This window comes from Leucoraja erinacea, unplaced genomic scaffold (assembly GCF_028641065.1).
Source record: "Leucoraja erinacea ecotype New England unplaced genomic scaffold, Leri_hhj_1 Leri_87S, whole genome shotgun sequence".
NCBI classification, from domain to species: Eukaryota; Metazoa; Chordata; class Chondrichthyes; order Rajiformes; family Rajidae; genus Leucoraja; species Leucoraja erinaceus.
The window spans coordinates 319,553-339,118 of NW_026576817.1; the positions used below are offsets into that span (position 1 = coordinate 319,553).

At 45.3% G+C, this 19,566-nt stretch overlaps 1 protein-coding gene across 1 annotated transcript; it reads left to right on the forward strand.

The window, feature by feature from the left end:
- The first annotated feature begins 1,099 nt into the window (after positions 1-1,099).
- On the forward strand, positions 1,100-19,153 carry rpf2 (ribosome production factor 2 homolog). Its single transcript, XM_055631709.1, has 10 exons — positions 1,100-1,308; positions 4,403-4,535; positions 5,665-5,702; positions 9,456-9,495; positions 10,133-10,214; positions 13,020-13,096; positions 13,716-13,815; positions 14,915-15,017; positions 17,063-17,207; positions 18,603-19,153. The coding sequence occupies exons 1-10, from the start codon at positions 1,100-1,102 to the stop codon at positions 18,810-18,812; spliced, it is 1,137 nt and encodes a 378-aa protein (XP_055487684.1). The 3' UTR covers positions 18,813-19,153.
- The last annotated feature ends 413 nt before the right edge of the window (positions 19,154-19,566 follow it).

Sequence of the window (19,566 nt, forward strand, 5' to 3'; positions counted from 1 at the left end):
GCTGCTAGTGCACTTTTGGTGCGGATCAGGTTGTGGAGGACGCATGCAGCGTAGACAATGGTCTGCACATTCTCGGGCTCCTGCTCCATTGTGGTCAGCAAGCATCTGAATCTGCTAGCAAGGATGCCAAAGGCGTTTTCCACCACCCTCCTAGCCCTGGACAGCCTGTTGTTGAAGATCCTCTGCTCTCCTGATATCTGCCTGTGAAGGTATGGCTTCATCATCCATGACCTGAGTGGGAAGGCGTCATCACCAACCAATGCGTAGGGGATGTTAGGGTTGTCTTCTCCTGGCAGAGGTTCTGGATCAGGAAAGCCTGCTCTTCCTTCTTCCAGTGCTTGCCCAAGGGAGGTCTCACTCCAGATCCCTCCATCTGAGACACTGCCAGGTGTGCCCACAGCCACATACAGGAAGTTGTAGTTTGCATCCACCACAGCAAGGAGTATGCTGGAATGGAACTTCTTGTAGTTAAAGTACATAGAACCTTCCTTGGGTGGACAGCGGATGGCCACATGCGTGCCGCCCACTGCCCCACATGTGTGCAGGCAGTTCCATCTGGTTTGAAAGCCGTGCGCCACTCTCCTCCACTCATCCGGTGTACTGGGGCAGTCCATGACTTTGTCTTCATATGCCTTGGCGATGGCCTGGCAGGTGTCCAGGACAACTTTGCTGATGGTGTTGTGGGACAGACGGAAGCTGTAGGAGAGGCTGTGGTAGGATTCACCTGTCGCCAGGTAGCGGAGGGTGATGGCCAAACGCAGCCCTGGTTCCAGTGGCTCCCTGATGGAGGTGTGGAGGAGAGGAGCGACTCGTGTCTTCATCTGGTGAAACAGGTGAGGGGGCAGCCTGGTGAAGTGTGTGAAGGCCGCCTCCTCCTCCTCCTCCCCTTGCTGGAGCTCGGCCATCATCGTCTCATACTCACCCAACCTGTTTCTCCTCAGGAACAAGGACCTCGCGCACACAGACCTCTTCCTGGGCTTCTTCGCCTTCCTTCTTGTACTCGGGCCCGGTTTATCTAACAGTAGCAAGGCCGCTTCAAGCAGCAATCCTTGTAACCGCAGCGCCAGCTGTAGTTGTTCCATGGACGCCATGATGCCGAATGATCAATGACTTCCGGCCCTGGCTGCAGGAAGTGACGCTGCTGCCCTCCGCTCGCCCCGCTCCCTGCGGGGAACAGTCACCATTTCCGGCCCCGGGACAGGAAGTGGCGCCACAGCTTCCTCCTCCAGGCCGGGACCGGCGACCGTTGCCGGCAGTTGGTTGCAGCCACGCGGCGGCCGCGGTCATGACGCAGCTCGACAGGGTCACGTGAGTGTCCGTCCGCCGCCGCCCGTTGCCGGGGAGACCGGGCCTAGTCCCGGGCGGGGAGACCGCAGCCTTCCTCCGCCGCTGGGACTCACGCACCGCCTGCTCTGTCCCTCTGTCCCTCTCCCTCCCCCCCCCCTCTCTCCTGGCCGTTTTCCATTGTTTTAACGGGTGTGAAAGTGCGTGTTTTCCCATCCACTAACATGTACCGGATGTCTAGCATGTCCTCCACTTGAGATTTTCGGTCACGTGGGTGCGGATCTACGCTCCAGTGACCTTTCGTGAAATCACCCTATTCCTCTCATGATTTTATACACGTCTATAAGATCACCCCTCATCCTCCTGCGCTCCATGGAATAGAGTCCCAGCCTACTCAACCTCACCCTGTAGCTCAGGACATCTAGTCCTAACAATGTCCTTGTAAATCTCTGCACCCTTTCCAATGATGTCCTGGTTCTTGATTCCTCTACTCTGGGTAAAAGACTCCGTGCGTTTACCCGTTCGATCTCTTCCCCTCATGATTTTATACACCTCTGTAAGATCACATCCTCCTGCACTACAGGGAATAAGGTCTTGACTTCTATATTTTTGTGTGCATCTGTTGCGCAGCCAGCCACGTTCTGCCATATGAATCATCCTGAGTAGTGTTAGCAAACCTCCTTGGAAGGCTGTCTTTCCTTTCCCTGTTTAGATGCTCTCAGACCTTGTTTACAGGTCCCAACTGACCCAGAAGCGATCCCAGTGACCCGTGTATCTAAAACCCTTTCCCCCATCACCAGCTTGTCAGCCTGCATTCCTCCGTCAATAGACAAAAAGTGCAGGAGTAGGCCATTCGGTCCTTCGAGCCAGCGCTACCATTCAATGTGATCAAGGCTGATCATCCACAATCAGTACCCCGTTCCTTCCTTCTCCCCATATCACCTAACTCCACTATCTTTAAGAGCTCTATCTAACTCTCTCTTGATCCCGAGAATTGGCCTCCACTGCCTTCTGCGGTAAAGAATTCCACAGACTCACTACTCTCTGTGTGAAAAAGTGTTTCCTCGTCTCCGTTCTAAATGGCCTACCCCTTATTCTTAAACTGTGTGGCCCCTGGTTCTGGACTCCCCCAACATCGAGAACATGTTTCCTGCCTCTAGCGTGTCCAATCCTTTAAAAATCATAGGTACACAAAAATGCTGGAGAAACTCAGCCGGTGCAGCAGCATCTATGGAGCGAAGGAAATAGGCGACGTTTTGGGACGAAACCCTTCTTCAGACTAATAATCCTATCTGTTTCAATAAGATACCCTCTCATCCTTCTAAATTCCAGTGTATACAAGCCCAGCCGCTCCATTCTCTCAGCATATGACAGTCCCTCCATCCCGGGAATTAACCTTGTAAACATACGCTGCACTCCCTCAATAGCAAGAATGTCCTTCCTCAAATTTGGAGACTAAAACTGCACACAATAGAACAGCACAAGTTCAAAGTTCAAAGTAAACTTTATTGTCAATTCAAATAAATTGGATTGAAATTGCGTTTCCCCATACTCCAAATGTGCAAGTAATATTTATAACACAGACAGACAATATACCAATAAGATAGACAATATACATTATTTAAAATATTCACAGTGTGCCAGACTGTAGTAAAATTTTGAGGTATGTTATTAAAGTGCAATAATAAAAGGTGCAATATAGAAAAGTGCAAATAGCATACTGCAGACATTGAGTTAAAGTTAAATGTTCATGGGATTTTCTTGAGTGTGTTGAGTAGTCTGATGGCCTGAGGGGAAAAAGCTGTTTTTGAATCTGGTGGTTTTGCTCCGCATGCTGCGGTAGCGCTTGCCAGATGGTAGGAGAGTGAACAGTTTGTGTGCTGGGTGGGTGGTGTCTTTGATGATATTGGTTGCTCCCTTGTGACAGCGAGATGGGTATAAGTCCTGGATTGCAGGTTGGGGTGATCTGGTGATCTTCTCCGCTGTCCTCACCACTCTCTGTAGGGCCTTCTGGTCAGCAGCAGAGCAACTGCCTTACCAGACTGAGAGACTGCTGGTAAGAATGCTCTCAATGGCACCCCTGTAAAAAGTGGCGAGGGCAGAAGGGGGGAGGTTGGCTCTCCTCATCCGTCGAAGGAAGTGGAGGCGTTGCTGAGCTTTCTTGACTAGGGAGATGGTATTGGTGGACCATGTCTGATCATCTGTGATGTGCACTCCCAGGAACTTGGTGCTTTTCACAGACTCCACTGCACTGCCATTGATGGTGAGTGGGGTGTGTGCTGTCTGTTTCTTCCTGAAGTCCACAGTCATTTCTTTTGTTTTATTAACATTGAGTTGAAGGTTATTGATGTCACACCAGCTGATAAGTTGTTGTACCTCCTCTCTGTAGGCAGAGTCGGCATTGTGGCTGATGAGGCCCACCAGAATAGACCCTTCGGCCCACAATTTCCATGCCAGATTTGATGCTATTAATCTAATCTCTGGCCGCTTGTGATCCATGTCTCTCAATTCCCTGCATATCCACTTGCCGATCTAAAAGCCTCCTGAACTTCATTATGGTATCTGCTTCCACTACTACCTCTAGAAGTGTGATCCAGGCACTCGCCACTCTAGAGTAAAACCAAAGCTTGCCCCACATCTTATAGTTTGCCCCTTGCACCTTCAAGCTATACTCACTTTATCAATTGCCTCACTATAATCCACATAGACAATATCTACTGCCCAATCCTCGTCAATTACCCATCCCTGGATTTCTATTCACACCAGCACTGGGAGTAACTCCAGCACTTGCCGTCTCTTTTTTAAAACCAACATCTCATGTTCCTTGTGTCTCGGGTTTAAAGGAGATGTGTAGGGTAAGTTATTTGATACAGAGAGGTGTGGTGGTGGAGGTAGATACGACAGTGGCATTTAGATGGACACATGGATCACGTACAGGCAGATAAGAGTTGGTCTTGACATCATGTTCGGCACAGACATTGTGGGCTGAATGGCCTGTTCATGTGCTGGACTCTTCTATGTTCTACGATTTGGTGGCAAAATGAAGGGATCTCTTAATGTTTCTAATATGTAAGTGCATTAATAACTTGTTGTTTTCCTTTACATTGCTGAACTGAAGCAAGCCCAAGACCAAACGGGCAAAGAGATTTATTGAGAAGAGAGATCCCAAACTTCTGGAGAATACCAAGAATGCCATGCTTATAAAAGGAGGAAACACGAGTGAAACAGTGACTGAAGCTTTGAAAAACATAGTGAGTACAGAGTGAAATGCCAGTGCAGATTAGCAACATTTTAAGAGTCGTGTATGTTCAATTGTCTTGTGTGCCAACAATGGAACAAAGGAAGATAGACACCAAAAGCTGGAGTATCTCAGTGGGTCAGACAGCATCTCTGGAGAAAAGGAATAGGTGACGTTTCGGGTCAGGACCCTTCTTCAAAAACGTCACCTGTTCCTTTTCTCCAGAGATGCTGTCTGATCCGCTAAGTTACTCCAGCTTTTTGTGTTCAACAGAGAACTGCAGATGCTGGAAAAATCGAAGGTAGACAAAAATGCTGGAGAAACTCAGCGGGTGAGGCAGTATCTATGGAGGGAAGAAATAGGTGACGTTTCGGGTCTCGACCCGAAACGTCACCTATTTCTTCGCTCCATAGAAGCTGCCTCACCCGCTGAGTTTCTCCAGCATTTTTGTCTACCCAGCTTTTTGTGTCTATTTTTGGTTTAAACTAACATATGCAGTTCCTTCCCACACAATGGAACAAAGGAATATTATTCTCCATGTGTGTTTATCAATGTGACAATGTTGCATTGATGTACAGGTTCACCATCGATTTTTCTCGCAACTGGTGATCCTCCCCTTTATCCGGACAAAACTACGAGAGCACAGTTGAAACCCCCTCTAGAAGTCCCCCCCCGAAAATGTAACTTATTGGACATCGTAAATGACTCAGCTGGTGGAGCTGCTGCCTCATTGCACCAGAGACCTGGGTTCAATCCTGACCTCAGCTGCTGTCGGCTTGCACGTTCTCACTGTGACCACATGGGTTTCCTCCGGGTGCTCCGATTTCCTCCCACGTCCCAAAGACGTGCGGGTTTGTAGGTTAGTTGGCCCTCTGTAAATTGCCCCTAGTGTGTAGGGAGTGGATGAGAAAGTGGGATATCATTAAACTAATGTGAACGGGTGATCAATGGCCGGCATGGACTCAATGGGCTGAAGGGCCTGTTTCCATGCAATCAATCAAAAAGATTTTCGAAGTGTACAATTGATGCAGGAACTAAAGCAACTGTTGTGATCTATGAATAAAGATTAAGGCTGGAGCTTTAAATTCAACATTAGCAATTTTACCTACACTATTATGAACCATCTTGCTTATGTTTTGCAGTATTCTTTAAAGAAGCCAAATGCTGTTCTATATAAGAAGTAAGTATCTTTATATATTAATAAGTAAGTCAGTTTTATTAACAACCTGCGTTGTCTCAAGATTACTGCTGCTATAGTTTGTGCTGGCTATGCAGTAAAAATGTGGGAAGTGGCTTTCAAGATTCATGTCTTTCCCCTAGTGAGTTTCAAACTCTGAGGCTGAGGGGAGTTCCTAAGCTGTAATAGCAGAATTAGGCCATTTGGCCCATCAAGTCGACTCTGCCATTCAATCAGCTGATCGATCTCTCCCTAAACCTCATTCTCCTGCCTTCTCCCCATAATCCCTGACGCCTGTACAAATCGAGAATCCATCTATCTCTGCCGTAAAAATATCCATTGACTTGGTCTCCGCAGCCTTCTGTGGCCGAACTCCACCGATTCACTGTCCTCTGACTAAAGAGAATAGACCTGATGGAAGTATATTAAGCCCCTGTCCCACTTAGGAGACCTAAACAGCAACCTCCGGTGACCTTGCCCACCTCCCAAGGTTTCCATGAGGTCACCGGAGGTTTTTGGTCACTCTCCCTAATGGTCAAAAGTGGTTTCTGCGTGGTCAAGGCTTCGTCTAGGTTGCTGCTATTTTTTCATCATGATTAAAAACTAAAAATAGGTTGCCATTTTAAAAATCGATCATTTTTTAGTCGCGGGTCTAGTCAAAGCCGGATTTCTTCATAGTCACGGAAGGTTTTCAACATATGCGTGGGAGGTGGTAGGAGGTTGCAGGTCACCTCCACCTTGATGATGGCAGGCAAGGTCACCAGGGGTTGCTGTTTAGGTCTCCTAAGTGGGACAGGGGCTTAACATTTCAAGAGGCATCGATAGAATAGACGGCCGGAACGCATTTCCCAGGGTGGAAATGTCAAAGACTAGAGGGCATAGCTTTATGGTGAGAGGAGATGTTACACAGAGAGTGGTTGTACGTGGAGCACACTGCCAGGGGTGATGGTGGAGGCAGATACGATAATGGCATTCATGAGGTTTTTGATAGGCACATGGATGGATATGGGGGGGGATATGGATCATGTGTAAGTAAAGCAGATCAATTTAATTGGCATCATGATTGACACGGACATTGTGGATACAAATGGATCATTTGATATACAGGAAGCTTGTGGACCTGGGCTGTATACTGCATTGCTGCACCATCAAGGCTACGGCCTTCAGAGGTAATATATTATCATACAGGATCATTCACGCAAAAACACCTGGGTGTGCTTGTTCATCAGTCACTGAAAGTAAGCGTGCAGGTACAGCAAGCAGTGAAGAAAGCTAATGGCATGTTGGCCTTCATTGCAAGAGGATTTGCGTGTAGGAGCAAGGAGGTCCTACTGCAGTTGTACAGGGGCCCTAGTGAGAACACACCTGGAGTATTGTGTGCAATTTTAGTCTGCTAATTTGAGGAAGGACATTCGTGCTATTGTGGGAGTGCAGCGTTGGTTCATCAGGTTAATCCCCGGGATGGCGGGACAGACATATGATGAAAGAATGGTTCGACTGAGCTTGTATTCACTGGAATTTAGAAGGATGAGAGGGTTTCTTATCGAAACGTATACAATTCGTAAAGGATTGGACAGGCTAGATGCAAGAAAAATGTTCCTGATGTTGGGGGAGTCCAGAACCAGGGGTCACAATTTAAGAATAAGGTGTCGGCCATTTAGGACGCAGATGAGGAAAAATTTCTTCACCCAGAGAGTTGCGAATTTGTGGAATTCTCTGCCACAGAAAGCAGTGGAGGCCAATTCACTGGATGTTTTCAAGAGAGAGTTAGATTTAGCTCTTAGGGCTAACGGAATCAAGGGATATTGGGAAAAAGCAGGAACGGTGTACTGATGATTTGGATGATCAGCTGGCTCGAGGGGCCGAATGGCCTACTCCTGCATCTATGTTTCTATGTTTAAAACAGCCTATGGCAATACTATCCGGAAAACGTCTAATCTCATCTGATCTCAGAGCTAAGCAGGCTCAGCCCTGGTTACTACTTGGATGAGAGACAGCCTGGATGTACCAGGTGCTGTAGGTTTTAAAGCTTTTCACTGCACCTTGGTACACGTGACAATAAACTAAATAAAACACTCAATTGATCTGGTTGGTATTTCTCCCTCTGCCAGCTTTTTGTGTCTATCTTCGGTTTAAACCTGCATCTGCAGTTCCTTCCTACACATTTTGTCTGCTCCACTGCAAAATCTCCTGAATACATACCTAAATTCTCCCCTCTCGGAGAAAAGCGGTTTTCTCCTCTCTCCGACGGTGGTTCTGCAACATCCGCTCTTGTATTGTTTCTTCTTTGTATATCTTTCATTCATTTGTTCTATATCACCGTCTATATCTCTTGTTTCCCTCACCCCTTTCCCCAGGCTCTCAGTGTGAAGAAGGGTTTCGACCCGAAACGTCACCTATTCCTTTTCCCCAGAGATGCTGCCTCACCCGCTGAGTTACTCCAGCTTTTTGTGTCAATCTTGGGTTTAAACCAGATTCTGCAGTTCCTACTCAACAAGAAGCAGATTGGTTTAAACTAATCATATGTTTATACTCTCTAGAATTTAGGAGATTGAGAGGGGATCTTATAGAAACTTACAAAATTCTTAAGGGGTTGGACAGGCTAGATGCAGGAAGATTACTCCCGATGTTGGAGAAGTCCAGGACAAGGGGTCACAGCTTAAGGATAAGGGGGAAATCCTTTAAAACCGAGATGAGAAGAACTTTTTTCACACAGAGAGTGGTGAATCTCTGGAACTCTCTGCCGCAGAGGGTAGTCGAGGCCAGTTCATTGGCTATATTTAAGAGGGAGTTAGATGTGGCCCTTGTGGCTAAAGGGATCAGGGGGTATGGAGAGAAGGTAAGTACAGGATACTGAGTTGGATGATCAGCCATGATCATATTGAATGGCGGTGCAGGCTCGAAGGGCCGAATGGCCTACTCCTGCACCAAATTTCTATGTTTCTATGTTTCATGATGCTGGAGAAACTCAGCGGGTGCAGCAGCATCTATGGAGCAAAGGAAATAGGCGACGTTTCGGGCCAAAACCCTTCTTCAGACTGATGGGGGGTGGGGGGGAGAAGGAAGGAAAAAGGGAGGAGGAGGAGCCCGAGGGCGGGGGGATTGGAGGAGACAGCTCGAGGGTTAAAGAAGGGGAGGAGACAGCAAGGGCTGGCGCCCAATTTTGCTAGCCTTTGCTGTGTCCACCCCTTCCTTAACCCTCAAGCTGTCTCCTCCCATTTCTCCAGCATTTTCGTGTACCTTCGATCTTCCAGCATCTGCAGTTCCTTCTTGAACATATGTTTCATGATGTTTTGTTTAAGAAAGAACTGCAGATGCTGGAAAAATCGAAGGTAGACAAAAATGCTGGAGAAACTCTATGGAGTGAAGGAAAAGTGACGTTTCGGGTCGAGACCCTTCTTCAGACCATTTGTTTCATGATAGGTTTAATGAGGTGCGGCACTTCAAATATTATGAGAAGTTTAGGTTTATTGTTGTCATGTGTAGAGTGAAAAGATTTGCATTTAATGCTATCCTAAAGGATCAGATAACACTTTACCTGAATCAAATCAAACTCAAGTACAATAGGTAGAACAAAGGGGAAGATACAGAGTGCAGAATATAGTTCTCAGCATTGTAGCACATTGTGCAACATTGCTGTATAAATACAGATTTAACAAAACTATGATTTAGTAACCATGCTTTGCCCACTAAAATGAAAAATGTGCGATTGAAATCTGTTTTTCTTAAAAAATGTAAACTCTTATTTTTAACCAGGAAAAATATCACCCGCCCCTTTGAAGATCAGACCTCGGTGGTGAGTGGACGATACTATTTCATACTGTTAGACTCCTCTGTTTATTTAGTTGTTTTTTATGGAGACCCCAGTTCATCTTGAAGAGCATTTTGACTCTCCATTTTGCATGTTTTGTTGCTCAGTAGTGAAGTGATGGGAGTGAAGGAGTTAGAGATGGATGTAGTTGCAACTGCAGGTGCTAGCCCCCTCCCCCGCCCCCCACCACCATGAGGAAGATGTCATGTAGAGGTGCAGAGAAAGTTGTCCCTAATATGCCTCGCACCGCCCGCCAGAGTCCACAGTTTGATCCTGACCTCGGGTGCTGTCTGTGGTTTGCGCACTTCCCTTTGGGTTCTTTACACAGAGGGTGGTGGGTGCCAGGTGTGGAGCCGGAGACAGGTACCATTGTGGCATTGAAGAGTCTTGGATGGGCACATGGATGTACGGGAATATGTGTTATGTGTAGGCAGGTAAGAGATGGTCTTGGCAACATGTTTGGCATAGACATTGTGGGCCGAAGGGCCTGTTCTTGTGCTGTACTATTCTATGATCTGTCCTTTTATCTAACCTAGATTGGGGAGAAACACACCAGGGTTATTGGTCTATTTTGAGGTGAAATTTCTAACGGTTGTTTTTCCTCTTCTCTCTGTATTCACAGGAATTCTTTTCAAAGAAGTCAGATTGTTCTTTGTTCATGTTTGGTTCTCACAATAAGAAACGACCACACAATTTGATAATAGGTAAGATTACAGATGTCTGAAGAAGGGTCCTGACCCAAAGCCTCACTTGTCCATTCCCTCTACAAATGAAGAAGGGTTTTGGCCCGAAACGTTGCCTATTTCCTTCGCTCCATAGATGCTGCTGCACCCGCTGAGTTTCTCCAGCATTTTTGTGTACCTTCGATCTTCCAGCATCTGCAGTTCCTTCTTGAACACCCTCTACAGATGCTGCCTGACCCGCCGAGTTTCTCTAATACTTAGCCTTGTGCTCAAGATTTCACCGTCTGTAGTCTCTTGCATCAGTAAGATGTTTTATATAACTTGTGAATCACATGTATCTGGTGCTGGGTAGAAGCTAGAGTCTATAATCATGGGGAAACGTTTAGAGATGGTGGCACAGTAGCATAGCGTAAAGCCTTACAATGCCAGAGACCTGGGTTGCATCCTGACTACGGGTGCTGTCTGTACGGAGTTTGTACGTTCTCCCCGTGACCTGCGTGGGTTTTCTCCGCAATCTTCGGTTTCCTTCCGCATTCCAAAGACGCACAGGTTTGTAGGTTAATTGGCTTGGTATAAGTGTAAAAATTGTCCCTAGAGTGTGTACGATAGTGTCAGTGTGCGGGGATCACTGGTCGGTGCGGACTCGGTGGGCCGAAGGGCCTGTTTCTGTGCTGTATCTCTAATCTAAAGCTGCACTAAATAGACTTTTAGAAATATAGTCAACTCAAATCAAAATGGTTTTATGAAAATGAAGATCATGTTTGTCAAATGTGCTCACGTTTCTTGGTATAATGGACAGGGCACCTGTGCATTTGTGATTTGTAGTTCCAAAAGCCATATGATGGATTGTCAGGTAAAAGATTGAATAGGAAACTAAGGGTCAACTTTGTCACACAGAGGGTCCTGACCCAGGCAGGTATGGGTGGTGGGTAAATCTAGTTACCTCAGCCTTGAACATACAAAACACTCTGTGTTATAGGGATTCCCAAGGTCCAAGAGTGTTTTAGTGTTGTGTGTTCCAGATAGAACAATGAGATTATTTCTTGCAGCAGCACAAAACAATATGTAAACAGTACACTGTAAACAATATAGACATATAATAGACAAGGAAAAAAGGTGTATGTGTGGGTATAAAAACACACACACGATATACATTCTCCAGCATTTTTGTGTACCTTCGATCTTCCAGCATCTGCAGTTCCTTCTTGAACACACATATATATTGTTTTGTATTTTGTTGGTTCACATGCTTGATCAATGGTGTTTTATCATTAATGTTTTATTATTATTAATGTTTAGTGTTTTCTGAGTCATTCGTAACTGTCACTGTACATCATGTTGTTACTTGTGGGCGGAGCACCAAGGCAAATTCCTTGTATGTGAATACTTGGCCAATAAACTTACTTACTTATATACATAAACACACATTCACATGAAGACAAACAATAATAGTTCAAAAACATAAAATTAATGATCCTAACTTCACAATCCTCTGGAGAAGAAATTCAGCTTCCTCTCTTGTTAAGTGTTTGACTCCATATCATGAGACACTGTCCTCTAATTTCAAGCTGAAACCACCTCACAATCGTGTGTTTTTCAGTGAGCTCATCTTTTATGCTTACGTCAAGAGGCTAAAGGTATTCTCTCCTAGGACAGCGGCCTCACAAATGTCATTTAGAAAACCTGACAACAGTAATGTCACGTGTTAAATATCTCTGAAGCAGCTTTTACATTTATTTATTAACTGGGGAAAAACTGCCAACAAAATGATTGAATTCAGGAGGAATGGATCGTGTAGACGGACATAGTCTTGTGCCCAGGGTTGGGGAACTGAGAACCAGGTTTAAGGTGAGGGGGGGGAAGATTTAATAGCAACTGATGGTGTTACTTTTTTTATACAAAGGGTGGTGAATATCTGAAGCAAGCTGCCGGAGGAGGTAGTTGAGGCAGGTACCAGAGCAACGCTTAAGAAACATTTTGACAGGTGCATGGATAGGACAGGTTTAGAGGGATATGGACTAAACACAGGCAGGTGGGACTAGTGTGGATGGGGCATGTTGGTCGGTGTGGACGTTGGGCCGAAGGTCCTGTTTCCACACTCTATGACTCAAGACAAAGCGTGTTTACACTGCCGTACAATATTTATAAATGAACTAGAGACCATGGGCAGGATTTATAAATCGTAGAGGCAGTTGAATATTAATTCAAGCTCCCACGTGAAGATGTTTCATTAACTGAACTGATCCTTCAATTATTTTTTCGTTAAATTAAAGTGTCATTTTCAGATGTGTTATGTAAGTTCACCTCCAGTACTATGTATTTGTATTTATTGAATATAAGTTCTATTACTGGTAACTTTCCTGCACCCATTTGTTTTATTTTGGGAAAGTTCTGCACAAACTCTGGTTTTGATTAATGGTTTATTTAATCCGAAGGGAAGATACAAATAATAGTGTCCATTGGATAGACATAAAGCTGGAGTAACTCAGCGGGTCAGACAGCAACTCTGGAGCAAAGGAATAGGTGATGTTTCAGGTCGACACAGGTGCATGGACCCGAAACATCACCTGTTACATTTCTTCAGAGATGCTGTCCGACCCACTGAGTTATTTAAGCCTTTTATGTCTATCTTCAGTTTAAACCTGCATCTGTAGTTCCTTCCTACAAAGCAGTCTCCATTACATTGACTAGCTGTTTGAGATGCAGTGTTTCAATTGTTTGGTTTACAAGATAATCTTATTAAATGTGTGTTTAACGTGTGTTTATTTTCTGTTATCCCAATGAAATGTTTCTAAAGGCAATTAATTAATTCTTCCCTCTTTGCAGGCCGAATGTTTGATTACCACATTCTAGATATGATTGAGCTGGGAATTGAAAAGTTCCATGGTTTAAGTGATTTTAAGGTAAGTTGCATGGATAGGACAAGTTTAGAGGGATATGGAGCAAACACAGGTAGGTGGGACTAGTGTAGATGGGGCATGTTGGGCGGTGTGGGCAAGTTGGGCCGAAGGGCCTGTTTCCACACTGGCTCAATAACTATAATATAAGTAAAGAATAAAGTGCTGGAGGGGTCAGGCAGCATCTATGTTCTATGTTTCTATGTGTGGAAGGAATGGACAGGTGACGTTTTGATCAGGATCATTTCTCGGAGTACTTTGAGTACTTTGTTTTATTTTTACTGTAACCTTCACGTTTATTCCCGGATATATCCTGTTGAGAGAACAGAGTTTTGCCCTGGGTGACAACAACTTACTGAACCCAAGCATTTTTCAGCACTTTTTACCAATGACAGAAATAAATGTAACGGCATCTTCATTCCCACCCCAAAACATTGCCTGTCCATTGCCTCGACAGATGCTGCCTGACCCACTGAGTTCCTCCAGCACATTGTGTTTTGTTCAAGGTGCTAGCATCTGCGGTTCCTTGTGTCTAACAGAAGTCGTGTCAGTTTCTCTTTGAGCTTTCGGAACCAGCAGTAGAAGTGATAATGCCAGAAATACATGAATCTTTTATGTTCCACAGAATAGCAAGTCGGCAGAGGGTTCCAAACCTATGTTGGTGTTTGCTGGAGATTTATTCGAATTGGACAATAATCATAAAAGACTGAAAAACCTTCTTATTGGTAAGTTTCCCCATGTAAATATGATATTTGAGATGGAATGAACTAGCTGAGATTGCCTGGGTGAATGTGAGATGTGAGTCCCCTTGTACATCTGCCTTGCAGAGTGGAATGCCTGACTGCCTGGACCATGTTGCTGGGGATAGTGGTGGAAGGAGAAACAATAGTGGCATTTGGATCTTACACAAACATATACAATTCTTAAAGGATTGGACAGGGTGGATGCAGGAAACATGTTCCCGATGTTGGGGGAGTCCAGAACCAGGGGTCACAGTTTAAGAATAAGAGGTGGGCCATTTAGGACTGAGATGAGGAAACACTTTTTCACCCAGATAGTTGTGAATTTGTGGAATTCTCTGCCACAGAAGGCAGTGGAGGCCAATCCACTGGATTTTTTCAAGAGAGAGTTAGATTTAGCTCTTAGGGCTAACAACATCAAGGGATATGGGGAAAAAACAGTAAAGAGGTACTGATATTAGATGATCAGCCATGATCATATTGAATGATCTCGAAGGGCCAAATGGCCTACTCCTGCACTTTCTATGTTTCTATTTATAAGACTTTTGGATAGACACGTGGAAATACAGTATTTTTAGCTTTATTATTGCCACATGCACCAAGGAACAATGAAAAGCTTGTTCTGCAGGCTACCCAATCCATATACCATACAGAAATACAATCAAGACAAACTCCAGTACAATAGGTAGAGCAGCAGGGAAGATACAGAGTGTAGAATATAATTTTCAGCATTGTAGTGCATCAGTTCCACAGACAAAGTCCAGTGTCTACAATGGGGTGGAGGTGAACCCTGGCTCTAGGAAGGAATGGGACCTGTCACTAAGAGAGTGTCAGTCAATATTATGGGCTGGGAGCTTGCAACCTTCACGTGGTCCACCCTGTTTCAACGGATGCAATCAACCTGGCGTGCACAAACAGAAGATCAAACAGAACAAGTTGTGTTACAACTTTAGGCTGTGCACGCAACACGCAGGAAGTGAAGTCAATATTATGTTTTTTATTACAACTAGTAATGTTTAACATTTTCTAGTTGATCTGCTGTTGCTTTTGTTCTAAAATGGTCGTTGAAATCTGTCCTTCATAGATTTCTTTCGAGGGCCCACAGTGTCAAACATTCGTTTGGGAGGACTGGAAATCGTTTTGCATTTTACAGCTTTAGCAGGAAAGATCTTCATGCGAAGCTACAAGTGAGTTTGATGCAGAATGTTTCTGTCCTTGTATATCAAAGGTCTGGTTTAGTTTACTGATACAGCATGGAAGAGGCCCTTCGGCCCAACGACTCTGTGCCGACCAGCGATCACCCGTCTATACTAGTTCTATGTTATCCCAGTTTGGCACCTTTACACATTTGGGGCAATTTACACACACCAATTAACCTTAAAACCTGCACGTCTTTGGAGGGTGGGAGGAAACCGGAGCACCCGGACGAAACCCACGTGGTCACAGGGAGAAGGTACAAACTCCGTACAGACAGCGCCCGTTGCCAGGATCAAGCCCGGGACTCTGGCGCCACGAGGCAGCAACTGTCACTGTGCCACCGTGCAGCCTACCGAAGGTGATCTCTAGACTCTGATGCCGGGCACTAAGTCAGTGCTCAGTCTAACTTTACATCCATGAGGAGATTCTTAAACAGCTTTAGGCACAGACTGTTAGTTTGGTTCATTGTCACCTGTTTATTGTCCCGAGGTACAGTGAACAGCTTTTGTCACATGCTAACCAGTCAGCGGAAAGACCAGGCATGATTACAATCGAGCCATTTACAGTGTACAGATACATGACAAGGGAATAGGTTTTAGTGGAAGGTAAAGCCAGCAATGTCCGATCAAGTCAAGTCGTCAAGTCAAGTTTATTTGTCACATACACATACGAGATGTGCAGTGAAATGAAAGTGGCAATGCTCGCGGACTTTTGTGCAAAAAGACAAACAACCAAACAAACTATAAACACAATCATAACACACATATACCTTTACATAATAAATAATGGAAGGAAAAACGTTCAGTAGAGTTAGTCCCTGGTGAGATAGGCATTTACAGTCCGAATAGTCCAAAGGCGTTAGTGTTCACAACTACATTATTTAATGACAGTAGATCTTCCTGAAGCCAACTACACTGAAAGTGAATTTAAATACAATGCAGTCTGATGGGGTGACAATCAGAAAAATAGCAAACACTAAATCTGAAATGAAATGCTGCAAAAATTCATTGGGTCGGGCAGCATCTGTGGAAAGAGAAACTTCACACTTCAGGTCGATGATCATTTTGTCATGGGATCAAAATCCTTTTCTTCTTTGCTCTTAATGCCTCACTCGATTACTTTAGCCAATTGCTGATACATTTTATATTGGGTCTGATTCTGTATTGCAGAAGTGCTCCAGCACTTTGTGTTTTTCCTGCAAATCTGAAGGCTGCCAGCAGAGGGCCCTCCAAGCCCTGGGGTGACGGAGGAACTGAAGGAAATCTACATTAGGTGGGAAATGGTGTTGGATAGGAAACATGTTCCCGATGTTGGGGGAGTCCAGAACCAGGTTCCACAGTTTAAGAATAAGGAGTAAGCTATTTAGAACGGAGATGAGGAAACACTTTTTAACACAGAGTTGTGAGTCTGGGGATTTCTCTGCCTCAGAGGGCAGTGGAGGCCCCTACAACTCTCATCAACTTCTACAGATGCACCGTAGAAAGCATTTTATCGAGATGCATCACAGCACGGTTTGGAAACAGCTCCATCCAAGACCGCAAGAAATTGCAGAGAAGGTACAGAAGTGTGAAAACGCACTCCTCCAGATTCAGGGACAGTTTCTTCCCAGCTGTTATCAGGAAACTGAACCATCCTACCACAACCAGAGAGTGGTCCTGAACTACTATCTACCTCATTGGAGACCCTCGGACTATCTTTGTTTGAACTTTACTGGATTTAACTTTCACCAAACGTTATTCCCTTAATCATGTATCTGTACACTGTGGACGGCTCGATTGTGATCATGTATTGTCTTTCCGCTGACTGGTTAGCATGCAACTGAAGCTTTTCCCTGTACCTCGGTACACGTGACTATAAACTCAACTAAACCAAACTACCTCCTCCAACAGCTCGTTCCACGTACAATGTAAAAACAAGTTTTCCCCTCATGTTCCTAATGAATCTTTCCCTCTCTCGCCTTGAACGTTTGTCCTCTGTTTCTCGATTTGCCTACTCTGGGTAAGAGGTGATGTTTTTGGGTCTGCTTTATCCACAGAGTGCTGATGAAGAAATCTGGGTGCAGAATACCCCGGATAGAGCTGGAAGAAATGGGACCTTCCTTTGACTTTGTGCTGAAGAGAACCCACTTGGCATCCGACGACCTCTATAAGAAATCCCTGCAACAACCAAAGTCCCTGAAGGTGAGATCAGCAGATCATGTGAGTTAAGGCACCAGGCATGTGCTGCATATTAGTTGTGGCACGGTGGCACAGCAGTAGAGTTGCTGCCTCACAGTGCCTGAGACCCAGGTTCGATCCTGACTACGGGTTCTGCCTGTACGGAGTTTGCCCGTTCTCACTGTGACTACATGGGTTTTCTCCGGGTGCTCTGATTTACAACCACATCCCAAAGACGTGCAGGTTTGTAGGTTCATTGTCCCTCGTGTAGAGGATAGAACAAGGACAGGATTGATCAATGGTCAGTGAAGTCTCGGTGGGCCACAGGGCTTGTTTCCGTGCTGTATGTCTAAACTAAACTGAAAGTTATTACTTTAACTTACATGTAACTTTAGTCAATTTAAATTGATTCTGAGAAACAATGTTTTGTGATCGCAGCAAGTCAAATTCCTTCCCTCTTTTGTCCAATAGACACTGTATTATTGTGGTAACATCTTGGGCTGCGCAGCTGGTAGAGCTGCTGCCTCACGGTGCCACAGACCCAGGTTTGATCCTGACCTCGGGTGCTGTCTTTGTGGAGTTTGCACGTTCTCCCTGTGACCACATGGGTCAGGTGAAAGACAATACATGATTACAATCGAACCGTCCACAGGATAAAGGGAATAACATTTAGTGCAAGATAAAGTCCAAGCTGTTATCAGATGACTGAACCATCCTTCCAACATCCAGAGAGCAGTCCTCAACTACCTCATTGGTGACTCTCCGACTATCTTTGATCCAACTTTATTTTCCACTAAATGTTATTCATGTTATTCCCTTTATCATGTATCAAGTCGTCAAGTCAAGTTTATTCGTCACAGTATCTACACTGTGAATGACATGATTGTAATCATGTATTGTCTTTCTGCTGACTGGTTAACACAGTGGCGCAGCGGTAGAGTTGCTGCCTTACAGCGCCAGAGACACAGGTTCGATCCTGCCTGTACGGAGTTTGTACCTTCTCCCCGTGACCACGTGGGTTTTCTCCAGGTGCTCTGGTTTCCTCCCACACTCCAAAGATGTACAGATTTGTAGGTTAATTGTCTTTGGTAAAGATTGTAAATTGTCCCTAGTGTGTGCAGGGTAGTGTTAGTGTGTGGGGACTGGTCGGAGCAGACTCAGTGGGCTGAAGGGCCTGTTTCCGTGCTGTATCTGTAAACTAAACCGTAAGCTTTTCACTGTGCACATGACAATAAATTAAACTGTAAAATAAAAGACAGTGCAAGGGTCTCCAATGCGGTGGGTGGTAGATAGGTCAAGACCGCTCTGTGTTTCCGTGCTGTGCCACTCAGGTTGTCAGTCGCTGCTGAGGAGGGTTGGGGCTAGTGTGGAAAGGGGCCAGTCTTTGCTGTGATTGAGTTGTGACATCTTTCACTCTAGGCCAAGAAGAAGAAGAACCTGTCCCGGGACGTATTTGGGACCAGCTATGGTCGCATCCACATGGAGAAGCAAGATCTCGCTAAGCTGCAGACCAGGAAGATGAAAGGGCTGAAGAGGAAAGGGGCGAAGGTGCCTGCGGCAGCACCAGCAGCAGCGGTGGAGGTGGAGGACCAGGCAGGGAGCAACCCCAAGAGTGCCAGGGTGGAGTGAGGGGAACACAGCACACACCACGACCACTGGCCCACGGACACACCAAGCTTCACTTCCGGCAAGCACAACCACATCATTGTTCAGACAGAGTTAATGTCAACATGATTTTATCTCAGCTTCAGTTCTTTGGTGGGGTGGGGAGGGGGGGATGATGTCTTCTGTACTGTTCCCCTCTCTTGTGTTTTGGAAGCTGCACTGTTTCAATCAGCCCTGGTTGATTCCAGCTGTCATTTGCTGAGCAAATTGTTCCCACAAACTGCACCTTCCTTTGGAGAGGCAGTTGTGGTGGACAATAATTGATACCGTTGCCTTATTTGTTATAAAGAATGAATTGAACAAGATATCAAATTCTCAATCGTGTAATTATCTTTCATTATGGCTACTTTAGAATCCAAACTATTCTGGGGCTCGTGGGGAAAATGAACAAAACAAACCCAAGACATGTTAAACAATTTAGACCATTCAGCTGTTTGCCTGAGATCATGTCCAGTCTTATCCCCAACTCTGCAGACTCGTCTTTTCCCTTAGCACACAGAGTGATTGTGGATGATCAGACATGATCACATTGAATGGTGGTGCTGGCTTGAGGGGCCGAATGGCCTACTCCTGCACCTATTGTCTAGTGATACAGCGTGGAAACAGGCCCTTTGGCCCAACTTGCCCACACCGAACAACATGTACCATCTACACTAGTCCCATCTGCCTGCATTTGGCCCATATCAATAGACACTAGGTGCAGGAGTAGGCCATTTGG

Excerpts from the sequence above, each read along its gene's own strand:
- rpf2 (XM_055631709.1), top strand. The coding sequence starts at position 1,100 with ATGATCAATGACTTCCGGCCCTGGCTGCAGGAAGTGACGCTGCTGCCC. Across the intron at positions 13,097-13,715 it reads ATGGTTTAAGTGATTTTAAG|AATAGCAAGTCGGCAGAGGG; the intron begins GTAAGTTGCATG and ends TATGTTCCACAG. Across the intron at positions 17,208-18,602 it reads AACAACCAAAGTCCCTGAAG|GCCAAGAAGAAGAAGAACCT; the intron begins GTGAGATCAGCA and ends CTTTCACTCTAG.